At 42.0% G+C, this 12,811-nt stretch overlaps 1 protein-coding gene across 1 annotated transcript in view; it reads right to left on the reverse strand.

Annotated features, from left to right (window-relative positions):
* Positions 1 to 12,811, reverse strand: part of FRAS1 (Fraser extracellular matrix complex subunit 1) — a 352,531-nt gene that overhangs the window by 83,978 nt on the left and 255,742 nt on the right. Inside the window, 4 exon segments of the mRNA XM_036764965.1 lie at positions 1,396 to 1,623; positions 2,380 to 2,520; positions 3,716 to 3,840; positions 11,404 to 11,583. Of these exon segments, the coding sequence (XP_036620860.1) occupies positions 1,396 to 1,623; positions 2,380 to 2,520; positions 3,716 to 3,840; positions 11,404 to 11,583 (674 nt within the window).

The following is a 12,811-nucleotide window of genomic DNA, read 5'->3' on the forward strand; positions in this document are numbered from 1 at the left end:
TTAATAAAACTCATTAAGTTTGACTGGAAAAGTGGGTTGAAGCCAGATTGTGAAAGGCTTTAGATATCAACCTAGATTTTCTTTTATAAGCATGGAGTTCTTTGAAGAGTAGAGGGAAAACTGAGAGTTTTTTTAGGAGTCAGACCTGTGCTTGATGGAAATTATTTTGACAGTTTTGTGGGAGCTAGAAGAGAGAGGAAGAGAGGGGCAACTTGGAGATTGGTTAGGGAGCTATTGCAATAGTCTAAATGAGACATTACCTGGACTGGAGTGTTGGCTGTCTGAATGGAGAGAGGGATACAGATGGCAGATAATTCGTGGAAGGAGAATCAACAAAACTTAGCAACGGATGAGAGGTGAAAGGTGAGGGAGAAGGGTCAGGATGACTGCAAGGTCATTGTAAACCTGGGTAACTGGTATTCTCAACAGAAAGAGGGAAGGTTAGAGAACGTGGAGGTTTAGTGAGGAAGATGACAATTCCCATTTTTGACAAGCTGAGCTTGAGACATCCCAGTGGACATCTAAGTAGAAATGTCCAATAAGTAGCTGGTAATATAGAATTAGAATGTGGGGGAAGGCTATGGGAGACAGGTGCATAGAGATAATTAAGCCTTTGATGGTTAATGAGATTACTAAGAGAGAGACTGTAGAGAGAAACTATAGAAAGAGACTGTAGAAAGAAAGATACTGTAGAAAGATAGACTGTAGAAAGACTATAGAAAGAGAGACTTTAGAAAGACCAAGGAAGAGAATTAGAGGTAGGAGAAGGATGATGACAAACCAAAGGAGAATGAGGAGGAAAAAGTGACAGAAGAAGGAGAAATGGGAAGAGCAGTATCATGTAAAAAAGGCAGAGCATATCCAGGAGAAAGAGGTGATTGTTGACATCAAAAGCCACTGAGGATAAGAATGAAACAAAGTCATTCACTCTGGACTATATTGGAGAACAGCCAAATAAGTCATATGTCTTCTTGGTGGCACTATGGAAAAATGATCCTGGGGATTATTAATATTGCTTCTTCTATGTCATATCCAGAAATGCAAAGAGGGAGTCCCCTCTGAGGAGGGATGATGGTGCCACAGGGTACTAGCTAAAGATAAAGTGAAGGCTTATGGGGCAGGCACCCTATGATTTCTGCTGAAAAACTGGCTATTCAAACAAAATAATCCCCTGAAGGAAGGAAATTTGCTAGCTTCCCACTTCTAGCTTTCTCTGCAAGTTTCAGAAGATATGTTCTAGCCATGAGAACCACTGATGAAACCCAAGGATTACACTAAAGGGAAAAAGAGCACCATGGCCATGAGAGATGGCAGCATTGGGCACAAGGAAAGAAAAGGAGAGGAGAAACCTTTGGGTCAATACTTAGGATCCTTGGCCAGAATTTTTTCTCTCACCTCTTTTCCTCCTTCCTCAACAATGAAGAAGGGATTAGTCCCATCAGAGACAGTGAAGGTAAAACGGTCTTTGAGGGAGTTGCTGCCATCATGGCTGTAGCTGATCTTGTTCTGGTAGATGTCTTCCATGGTGAAGGTGGCAGTCTGGCGGTAATGTTGCCCATTGCTCGTGTGTTCAATAGTGCCATGTCGTGGGGGCTGAACTATGGTAAATGTGACAGACTCTGCCTGTGGAGGAACAGAAAGGAAGAGGGAAAGAGAACCCAGGCAAGTGAGTAGATGCTGCTGTTTTCCTAAGTTATCAAGCGAGAACGCAAAGGGTCCTTGGGTCTTTATAAAGTGAACATTGAGATTTCCTTTAAGGCATAAAAAGGGAAAGCAAGAAAAAATGGCACTAGCTACCCTCCCTCTGCCAAGGAAATTCGTTCTAGTCCCTTCAATGGTCAGTTTATAACCCTTTATTCTGACTTTTTCCCATTAGACTACTATGTGCCAGGCATTTTGTGCTGAGAGCTATAGACACAATGAAAAGTAAAAGATGGCCCCTGTTCTCAAGGAGCTCCCAAACTGACAACCCTTAAGCATTTAAGGGAAGCTACCCCAGCCCCTAAGTCTTCTCCCCTCCAGTCTCTGATTCCCAGGTTCTACAATGAAGCTTCCCAAGACATCACCTCCAGCCTGCTAACAACCTAGCTCCTCTCCAGTTTATCAATATCCTTCCTCAAGTGTTTATTAAATGTGTTTATTTTTCATGCTTTCAAAAAATAACAGAAATAATGAAAGAAATAGTTGTGGTCACATATTCCTAACTTCATTGCAAATTATAACTATAAATTTGATAGTTTTTAACCTGCAAATTGAGTACCACCAACTCCCCTCTTTTTCCCCTGCCCCTCCCCAAACATAGACATAGACAAAGACAACACACACACATACACACACACACACACACACACACAATCTCCAGACAAGGGCCAGCCTTACCTCTGTATCGGCATCCACAGCTTTAAGCTCAAACTCTGTAATTGTTTTTCTCACCCCTTCCTGCACCCGAATTCCTGTGTTTTGTACAATGGGTAATGAGTCATCCACAGGGTTGATAGTGATGTGAAAGGTCTGACTCACCTAAAACAAGAAGAGAAGCATAAGGCATATTTTTTTTTCCTTTTCTCAATTACTTATCTCCACCCCTCCTCCCCAATCCAACATATGGGTTCTAGAATAATTATTAGGATGAAGAACTTAAGAAGAAAGAACACAATGGAACTTACTATGCATGAGCCCACATAGAAGTTTCTAAAGGAAGTTTTCATGGCTCAACCTGCCCATTCTCAGGGAGATACAGCTATGGATCCAAGAGAGGCTGAATAAAATGTTCCCTTATTATCACACCACCTTTGGTGCTTATTATGTGTACACATTATGGTATGAAGGTAACCCTAGATGTTCGTGTTCTCCCCCCCCTCTCCCTCTCTCTCTCTTCCCCTCTCCCCCTCTCCCTCTCCCTCTCTCTCTTCCTCCCCTCCATGAAGTGTCCAATTATAGGCTCCATCCCACTCCTGATCCGCATAGGTATGATCTTCATTTTTCCAACATGGGCTGATCCTTCCCTCTTTTTTCAATAACCTGATGCCCCTCTCAGGGGTTCACCATATTGGCATCAGCTTTATGGCAGATAACCAATTGGCTTTAGCCCACTGTAGCTCAGTACCCCCAAACTCAAGCAAACCACCAAATTAGCCATCTGGCAGCAGGTACTAGAGATTATAGTGATAATAATATTAACAATAATAACAGCTAGCATTCATATAGTGCCTATTATGTGCCAGGCACAGTGCTAAGTGCTCTACAAATACTATCTCATTTGATGCTTATAACAACCCTGGGATGTAGTACTATAATTTTCCCCATTTTGCAGTTGAGGAAGCTGAGGCAAATAGAGGTTAAATAAATTGCCCAGGATCCCACAGCTAGTAGGTGTTTGAAGCTGGATTTGAACTCAGGTCTCCTAGATTCCAGGCTCAACACTCTATCCCCTATCCACCTAGCTGCCTGGAGGTAGCTGCCACCCTGCCCAACAATCCAGGACTATTAAAGTCTATGCCAATAGAGCACACGTTCTGTTTTATTAATCTGTAAAGATGACAATTTCAAGTCCTGGAAATGGAACTTAAGTCAGGCCTGAATATTATGGCCTCGGCCCCTTGTGAAACTGTCCTTGGAGAGAATGCCCACCTGAATCCAGCGAAATAGTGAACAGAAGAATGTAGCTGGTCAGAAATCTCTTATGTAAGGGGAGAGAAAGAATTCCATCACTCACCAGGTTGGTTCCATCAGAAACCGTGAAGGTAAAGGCATCACTGTGGTTTTCCACCTCGCTGGTGTGGATATATTGGATGCTTCGAGCAGTGAGGTCCGCTTGAGTGAAGGAGCTGATCTGGATGCCTGGGAAAAGAGGAATGGGAGATGGCCAGGGGTGAAGAGAAATCAAAAGAAAGAAAAAGAACTGTGAAGGGCAGTGGGGTCCAGCCCCGCCTCTGGAAGTCAAGATAATAGAAGAGTATCTCATGTATGATTCAGATCATGTGATGGTCTCCCATTTGGTCTGCAGTGGTATGGGCAAGGTAAGACAGAATCTCAGAGCAGAGTTCAAATCACATCTGAACAAGAAATGATAATAATAATGACAACCACAGCCAGCATTGACATAGAGCTTTCTCAGGTTCGCAAAGCTCTTCACCCGGTTATCTAATTTGGTCCTCATAACTATCCTGGGAGGTAGGTGCTATCATTATACCCATTTTATAGATAAGAAAACTGAGGGACAAAGAAATTAAGTGATGTGTGTAGGGTCACAACTAGTAACTCTTTGAAGCAGAATTTGAACTTGGGTCTTTTGACTTCAAGTCACTGTGCTCTATGAACTGTGCCACCTAACTGTATTCTATGATGTTCTCAACAGGTGGTCGTCCAACCTTTCCTTGAAGGGAAACCCCCTACTTCCCAAGGCAGGCCATTTTAGGCCTTTAGGAGAGCTCATATGGCAAGGAAGCCTGTTCTTACATTAGGTTCAAATCTGCCCCTCTGAACCTTCTGTGCATTGCTTCTAATTCTGTCCTCTGTGGCAAAGCAGAACAAATCTGATCTCGCTTTGAAGTGAGAGCTCTTCTAATACCTGAACAGCTATCCCACCCCCTTTGGACTTTTCCAGGCTAAACATCCTCGGCTCTTTCTGATTACGCTCATATGACATGATCCCCTCTGCCTTCACCATCCTGGTTGCTCTCCTCTGGAATGCCCCAGCTTGGCAATGTCTTCTTTAATGTATGGCACAAAACTCCAGACAAGGTTTGACCTGGGGAGCATACCAGGGGACTATCATCTATTTCATATTAGACACTTTACACTTCCCAATGTAATCCAAGTTCGTAATGCCATTTCTTTTCTTTCTATGGCTGGTGGCCATTGAGCTGGCCATGCAGGTGACAGGTCAGTCTGGGAATCCAGATGGAGAGTTCTAGGTCATATGTAAAGATGCAGGTTCGAAAAAAGAAATGAACATTGGGCTAATGACGGGTCATTAGGCTAGCAACTAAGAGGCCTATGTCCTATCTCTTTTACTAACTGGTCATGTTCGACTCTTGTCAGGATCCCCATGCCAAAGCCACCCTCTCTTTTTAACACCCTGCTTTCCAGAGCTAAGACCCATCAAGCACATTGTGACCTGAGCTTGGCATAACAACAATCCTTTGCACTCATGCCCTGAAAGAATTCAGCTGCAGCAAAATCCCAGAATTGTGGCTCTGGACCTTAGACAAACACCTGCAGGAACCATGTTCTGGTCACAAAGCCCTGCTATGAATCAAACTTGTCTCATTGCTACTGTAACCCCTCAGTGTCAGGACTACAGCTCATTGCTATATACATTAAGATCTAGTCTCACTAAAGTGGGGTCTCATGGTAGAGCAGGTACATGTGTCTAGTGTTCCTCCTTCAACAGAATAAAGAAGACTTTTTGCTTATAACCGCTGTTAGCTCTTCGGTTTTATTTTATTTTGTTTCTTAGAGTTAATAGTGGTTGTGATAACCTGTGTGAGCTCTTTGGTATTTTCAGAGTTAACAGCGGTTGCGTAACTTCTGTGACTCTTATCATTTATTTTCAGAGTCGACACCCTGAATAGGTCACTTCCTATCTCTGGGCTTTGGAATCATTTGTAAAATAAGAGAATTCTCCCAGATAATCCCTAAGGTTTCGTCTAGCTGTAACACTCCAGGATTCTGCAATATTTGAAGTCTCAATGCAGTTAGCCTGATATTATTACATCTTCCAAGAGAGATATAGCTTTGCCTTGCAGGGTTAGACAGAAATCTATAAGATGGTCCATTTCAGTTCCAGCCTGTTAAGAGCTGATGCTGCAAACACAGAAAATATAAAATGCCTCATCGGGAAGCTAATGCCCCAGCAGAGCAAGAGGCTTCTCCATCTTCTTAAGAAATGGTTATTGACAAGTAGAGATGTGAATATAAACCGTGGAAGTTGGTAGGGTTTTGTGTTTTTGGTTCTTTTTTTTAATGATTAAAAAACCATGCCACTGATGTCAGAATCAAATAAGGAACATTTAAATCAAAGGGCTTCCTTTTGCTTTTTATGAAAGAGCTAAATTGTTTTTTTGCTGACACCAATAAGGCGAACGATCCAATCCCCAGAAATGCCTTAGAAACATCTGAGCTCAAGTTTAGGGCTGGATTTAATGGATTTAGGGTCCAACACCCACAGGCACAAATGGAAAATACATTTGTTCCATGAAGAATAAAAAGAAGCAATTGTGATTCAGTCTTGGTTAACTCAGAAAAATGAGCAGAAGATGAAAAATCACTGAAACTGAAAAGATGCAGACAACACCAACTGCTCTCCCTAATAATATGCATCCTGCAATGTCACCACAGCACGTTTAATACCCTCTGCATGTAATATGCTTCCTGGTTTCAGGATTACTTTTAATCATGTAAATGTTATTTAATAAAAAGCAACTTGAAAGTTAACACTTTTTTTGCTAAAATATTCAAAGGCTGATTTTTCTCGATGTGGAGATGACTCCCAGATCTCTATTTCCCCATCTAGTTTCTCTCCCCAGTTCCAAAATATTGAACATTTCAAACTGAATAAACATCGTTTATGCATGTCCCAGACAGAACTAATTATTGCCCAGCTAATCTAAATTTCCCTGTCAAGAGAACCACTATCTTTCCAGTCTCCCAAGTTTGTGACCTCACCATCATCATCATCCTGGCCTCTTGGGTCTCTCTCCTCTTATCATATCTAATCAATTGGCAGGTCTAATAATTTCTGCCTCCCCAAGATCTTCTGGATCTGGGCCCTTCTCTCTACTCAGAAGGTCCCCACCCTAGTGAAGGTCATCATTTCTCATCTGAACTACTATAGTAGCCTCATAATTCATCTCCCTCAGGGACAGGTAGGTAGCACAGTGGATAGAGCACCGGTCCTGGAGTCAGGACAACCTGAGTTCGAATCTGTCCTCAGACACTTGCTAGCTGGGTAACCTTGGGTGAATCATTTAATTCTTATTGCCTCAAAAAAAATTCATCTCCCTCCCTGTATCCAATCTGTCTTTCATAAAGTTGCTGAGGTGATATGCATCAAGTACAAGCTTGGCTATGACATCCTCTACTCAACAAACTCCAGGGACTCTCTATTGATAAAATAGAAGCTTCTCTGTTTGACATTTGGGGCTCTTCACAGAGCCAACCTGTCTTTCCAGAATTATAATATATTACTTCCCTTCCCATACTCTCTGACTTAACTGACACTCTTGCTGTTCCTCATACATGACACTCCAATCTCACCATTTGAAGGAATGGAGGGTGAGAGGAGAAGCCTTGGGAGGATGTTGAGAATTGCCTTGAAGCTGTCACATGGAAGGATTAGGCTTGGGCTAGAGGAGGCTGACTAAAGAGACCTGGGGGCTCCCTCTTCCTCCTGCTGTTATAAGACTAATGAGCCTTCCATATGAGACTACCTGCCATTAATTCTGTCTACATCTTCATGTGCATAATGTCTCCCCTATTAGACTGGAAGTCCCTTGAGGGCAGGCCCTGTCTTCTGCCTTTCTTTGTGTCCTGAGCATTCACTTAGCACACAGTGGGTAATTTAGTAACAGTTGACTGACTAACTAATAAATGCTTGTTGAATGAATGATTCTAGATTACTTTAAAATTTAGACAAGGGTGATCCCACAAGTCACATAGTTATGGAGGCTGTGTGAATGACTAATTAGCTAAACTGGTATCCCAGAACTAAAGAGTGAAAAAGAGACTTTGAAGGTCTCCATTTCATGGCCATTAATTGAAATCATGGAGGCCAGAGAGCAATGTTAGCTTAGAACAACACCTGGTGGCTCTTACCTCAAATGCCTTTGTCAGATTACCATTTAAGGTGAGATGCCAGACCTTGTTTTTCTATCTCTTCACTTTGTATTTTGGGTTAAATTCCTGTACTTTTTTTTAAATTTCTGATTTAATGCTGGTTTTGAAACATGTGGTAGGTAAGTCATTTTGCCCTTACAAGTCATATTTAATATGTCATTTCTTAACCAAAGAGGTATCAAGTCAGCACGTGAGTGGAGAAACACATTTGCTTATATTTGAAATAGAAACATAGCTGAAATGAAGTAGTAATGTGGCTCTATTTGAGGCTATAAACTCTGGAGACAGGGTGGCTCTCTCTTGGAAGCTGTTGGATCCCTTCAAATGCAGGCCAGTAGAACAGGAGATTGTTTAGGCCAACCCACTTATTTTACACATCCAGACTTGCCCAAAGACATACAACAGCATTAAATCCAAGGCTTTCCCCTCTACACAATCTCTAAGTGAAAACTCTTTTCAGGATAATAACCATTCCTGCAGTCTCCAGGCCTTTCTTTGAGACCCAACGGATAAGAAAACACAAAATTCAAAACTTCACCATAATAATATCCTCAAGTCACCCAAGAAATGGCCTGGTGCAGTTTTGCTGATTCCACCCCCCAATTGTTTTTCTTATGATCTAAAAACAAAGGATATTAATAAAAATGTATTTTTAATTATATGTAATAACAATTTTAACATTCTTTTTTTTAAATTTTGAGTTCCAAATTCTCTCCATTCCTCCTTTTGCTTCTCCCCTTTGAGAGAGCAAGTAAAAAAAAAGGATTATAAAAAAAGAACCTGGGGGGTGGAGCCAAGATGGCAGCTGGAAAACAGGGACTTGCTTAAGCTCTTTCTGAGGTGCCTCCAAATACCTATAAAAATGGCTCTGAACAAATTCTAGAGCTGCAGAACCCACAAAATAGCAAAGTGAAGCAGGGCTCCAGTCCAGGACAGCCTAGTTGGTCACTGGGAAGGGTCTACTGCACTGAGCTGGGAGCGAAGTGGAGCAGAACCCAGTGTGGGCAGCACCAGGACCAACCAGACTGAGAGCCTGGCAGAACAGGTGTAGCACCCTGAATCAGTGAACTGTGACAGTTACCAGACTTCTCAACCCACAAATACCAAAGACAACAGAGAAGGTTAGTGGGAAAAGCTGCGGGGGACAGAGTGAAAGGAGTTCCCAGTAGGCCACCTCCCTGGGGGCAGCAGAGGTGGTACAGCTCCGAGGCTGCTTCCAGAGCTACAGCTGCAGTTACTTCTGGCCCCAGGCCCATCTGGTGAGGGGAATTAAGTGGTGGATTAGAGCAGGAGTGCAAAGCCTGCTTTGCCCTGCCTGATCTGGGCCTCAATCCTGGTTGGAGGTTCTTGGGGGAGAAGGAGCACTGGTGTGGCAGAGCTTGCTGTGTAGAAGTAGCTCTGAAAACAGCAGCACATCCTCTCAAGCATGGGACAAAGTACTCTCTACTCTACAAGCAGTCATATCCTAGTGAAAAACTCAAGGGTCAAGTAGTTGGCTAGGAACATGGCCAGGCAGCATAAAAAAGACTCAGATTCAGACTCAGACTTTGGAATCTTTCTTTGGTGACAAAGAAGACCAAAACATACAGCCAGAAGAAGTCAACAAAGTCAAAGAGCCTACATCAATAGCTTCCAAGAAAAACATGAACTGGTCTCAGGCCATGGAAGAGCTCAAAAAGGATTTGGAAAAGCAAGTAAGAGAAGTAGAGGAAAAATTGTGAAGAGAAATGAGAATGATGCAAGAAAACCATGAAAAACAAGTCAATGACTTGCTAAAGGAGACCCCAAAAAATACTGAAAAAAACACCTTAAAAAATAGACTAACTCAAATGGCAAAAGAGCTCCAAAAAGCCAATGAGGAGAAGAATGCCTTGAAAGGCAGAATTAGGCAAATGGAAAAGGAGGTCCAAAAGACCACTGAAGACAACACCGCCTTAAAAATCAGACTGGAGCAAGTGGAAGCTAGTGACTTTATGAGAAATCAAGATATTATCAAACAGAACCAAAGGAATGAAAAAGTAGAAGACAATGTGAAATATCTCATTGGAAAAAAAACTGACCTGGAAAATAGATCCAGGAGAGATAATTTAAAAATTATTGGACTACCTGAAAGCCATGATCAAAAAAAAGAGCCCAGACATCAATTTTCAGGAAATTATCAAGGAAAACTGCCCTGATATTCTAGAGCCAGAGGGTAAAATAGAAATTGAAAGAATCCACTGATCACCTCCTCAAAAGATCCCAAAAAGAAAACTCCTAGGAATATTATCACCAAATTCTAGAGCTCCCAGATCAAGGAGAAAATACTGCAAGCAGCCAGAAAAAATCAATTTGAGTATTGTGGAAACACAATCAGGATAACACAAGATCTAGCACTTTCTACATTAAGGGATCAAAGGGCTTGGAATATGACATTCCGGAGGTCAATGGAGTTAGGATTAAAACCAAGAATCACCTACCCAGCAAAACTGAGTATCATGCTCCAAGGCAAAATATGGATTTTCAATAAAATAGAGGACTTCCAAGCTTTATCAGTGAAAAGACCAGAGCTGAATAGAAAATTTGACTTTCAAACACAAGAATCAAGAGAAGCATGAAAAGGTAAACAAGAAAGAGAAATCATAAGGGACTTATTAAAGTTGAACTGTTTTGTTTACATTCCTACATGGAAAGGTGATGTGCATAATTCATGAGTCCTCAGTATTAGGGTAGCTGAAGGGAATATACATATATATAGACAGAGGGCACAGGGTTGAGTTGAATATGAAGGGATGATATCTAAAGAAATAAAATCAAATTAAGGGATGAGAGAGGAATATATTGAGAGAGGGAGAACAGAGAGATAGAATGGGGTAAATTATCTCATGGAAAAAGCAGTTCCGTAGGAAAAGAAGAGGGGGCAGGTGAGAGGGAATGAGTGAATCTTGCTCTTACCAGATTTGACTTGAGGAGGGAATAACATACACACTCAACTGGGTATCTTACCCCACATGAAAGAAGGAGGAAGGGGATAAAAAAGGAGGGACAATAGAAGAGAGGGCATATAGGGGGAGGAGGTAATTGAAAGCAAACACTTTCGAAAAGGAACAGGGTCAAGGGAGAAAATTGAATAAAGGGGGACAGGATAGGAGGGAGCAAAATATAGTTAGTCTTTCACAACATGAGTATTGTGTAAGGGTTTTACATAATGATGCCCATGTGGCCTATGTTGAATTGCTTGCCTTCTTAGAGAGGGTGGGTGGGGAGAAAAGAGGGGAGAGAATTTGGAACTCAAAGTTTTAAAAGCAGATGTGCAAAAAAAAAGTTTTTGCATGCAACCAGGAAATAAGATATACAGGCAATGCGGCATAGAAATCTATCTTTCCCTACAAGAAAGTAACGGAAAAGGGGATGGGGGGAGTGGGTTGACAGAAGAGAGGGCTTACTGGGGAATGGGGCAATCAGAATATATGCCACCTTGGAGTGGGGGGAGGGTAGAAATGGGGAGATAATTTGTAATTCAAAATCTTGTGGAAATCCATGCTGAAAACTGAAAATATTAAATAAATAAGAAAAAAAAAGAACCTGGTGATGCTGCGTGTTCTAAATATCCCAGCTGGGGTTGCCTTGTAATCCTGTAGATTAACTCCCCAGGCTCACTGTCCGGGTCAGTGGCTGACAGCTGCAGAGTTGTGATTTTCTTTACTGAGTTTTCGTCCAGGACCAGTCCTTTGTTGACTATGACGGTGGGTGGGAATCTGTCTTCTGAGAACATTGGGAACAAAGTGACAAGAATTAAAAGGCCACTTTGACCTTTTCTCAATGATTGGTGCACTGCTTATATATCAAATATTTATGCCAGAGTGATTAACTATACTTACACTGTTTGCCAGGAATATAGCACACTAAATATGTGGCACCGTGGATGAAGTGCCAGGTCTGGAATCAGAAAGACCTGAGTTCAAATCACGCCTCAGACATTGGCTATGTGACCCTGGGCAAGTCACTTAACCCTGTTTGCCTCAGTTTCCCCATCTGTAAAATGAGCTGGGGAAGGAAATGGCAAACCACTCTAGTATCTTTGCCAAGAAAACCCCAAATGGGGCCATTAAGAGTCAGAAACAACTAAACGACAACAATAAATGATCAATGGTTTCCTGATATTTTGGGGGGCATCTCAGCTCGTGATTGCCATGGTGAGGAAAATCCCCGTACCAATGCAGACTAGCAAATCCTCTGCAATTTATAATCTCAGGAAGAGATTAAGTGACTTGCCCAAGGTGACAAGGCCAGTGTATGTCAGGTGTTCTTGAAGTTGTGGTCCTTCCCTTATCCAAGATGCCACATTGCCCTTCATTCTTGGTAATAATCATGCTAACAGTTTGCTCTAAGGTTTGCAAAGTGCCTTAATAACAACTGTGGAAGGCAAGCAACTGAGGCAGCTAGGTGGTTCAGAGAAGAGACCCCTAGATTTGCAGTCAGGAAGACCTGAGTTCAAATCTAACCTCTGATACTTCATTAGCTGTGACTTCCATCTGCCTCTTCATCTGTAAAGCGAGGATAACAACAGCATCTACTTCCCATGTTTGTTGTGAGGATACACCAAAATAATACTCTAAAAGTGCTTTGCAAACCTTGAAGCACTATATAAACGCTAACTACTGTTAAGGTGGGTAGTATGAATATTATTATCCCATTTTACAGATAAGAAAATTTGTTCAGGAAAGGGAACTGATTTGTCTAGGGTTATATAATTAGGTTAAGTATCTGAAGTAGTAAAAGGTGACAATTCTGTTCCTTTTTGGGGGGGGAGGATGGTTAGGACAGACTGGGTCTCCCTGTCCTACCCAGGCTCTAAATGCAGCAGCCACTCATAAGTCTACTCTCAATATTGATGGGCGTGGAAGCTTTAAGTTGCTCCTTTAATCACCTGGGCTGGTTGCTGCTCCTTGTTCTGCATAGCAGCTTTCCATTCCTGGGGGTTCACCATACA

This window comes from Trichosurus vulpecula, chromosome 6 (assembly GCF_011100635.1).
Source record: "Trichosurus vulpecula isolate mTriVul1 chromosome 6, mTriVul1.pri, whole genome shotgun sequence".
Classification (NCBI taxonomy): Eukaryota; Metazoa; Chordata; class Mammalia; order Diprotodontia; family Phalangeridae; genus Trichosurus; species Trichosurus vulpecula.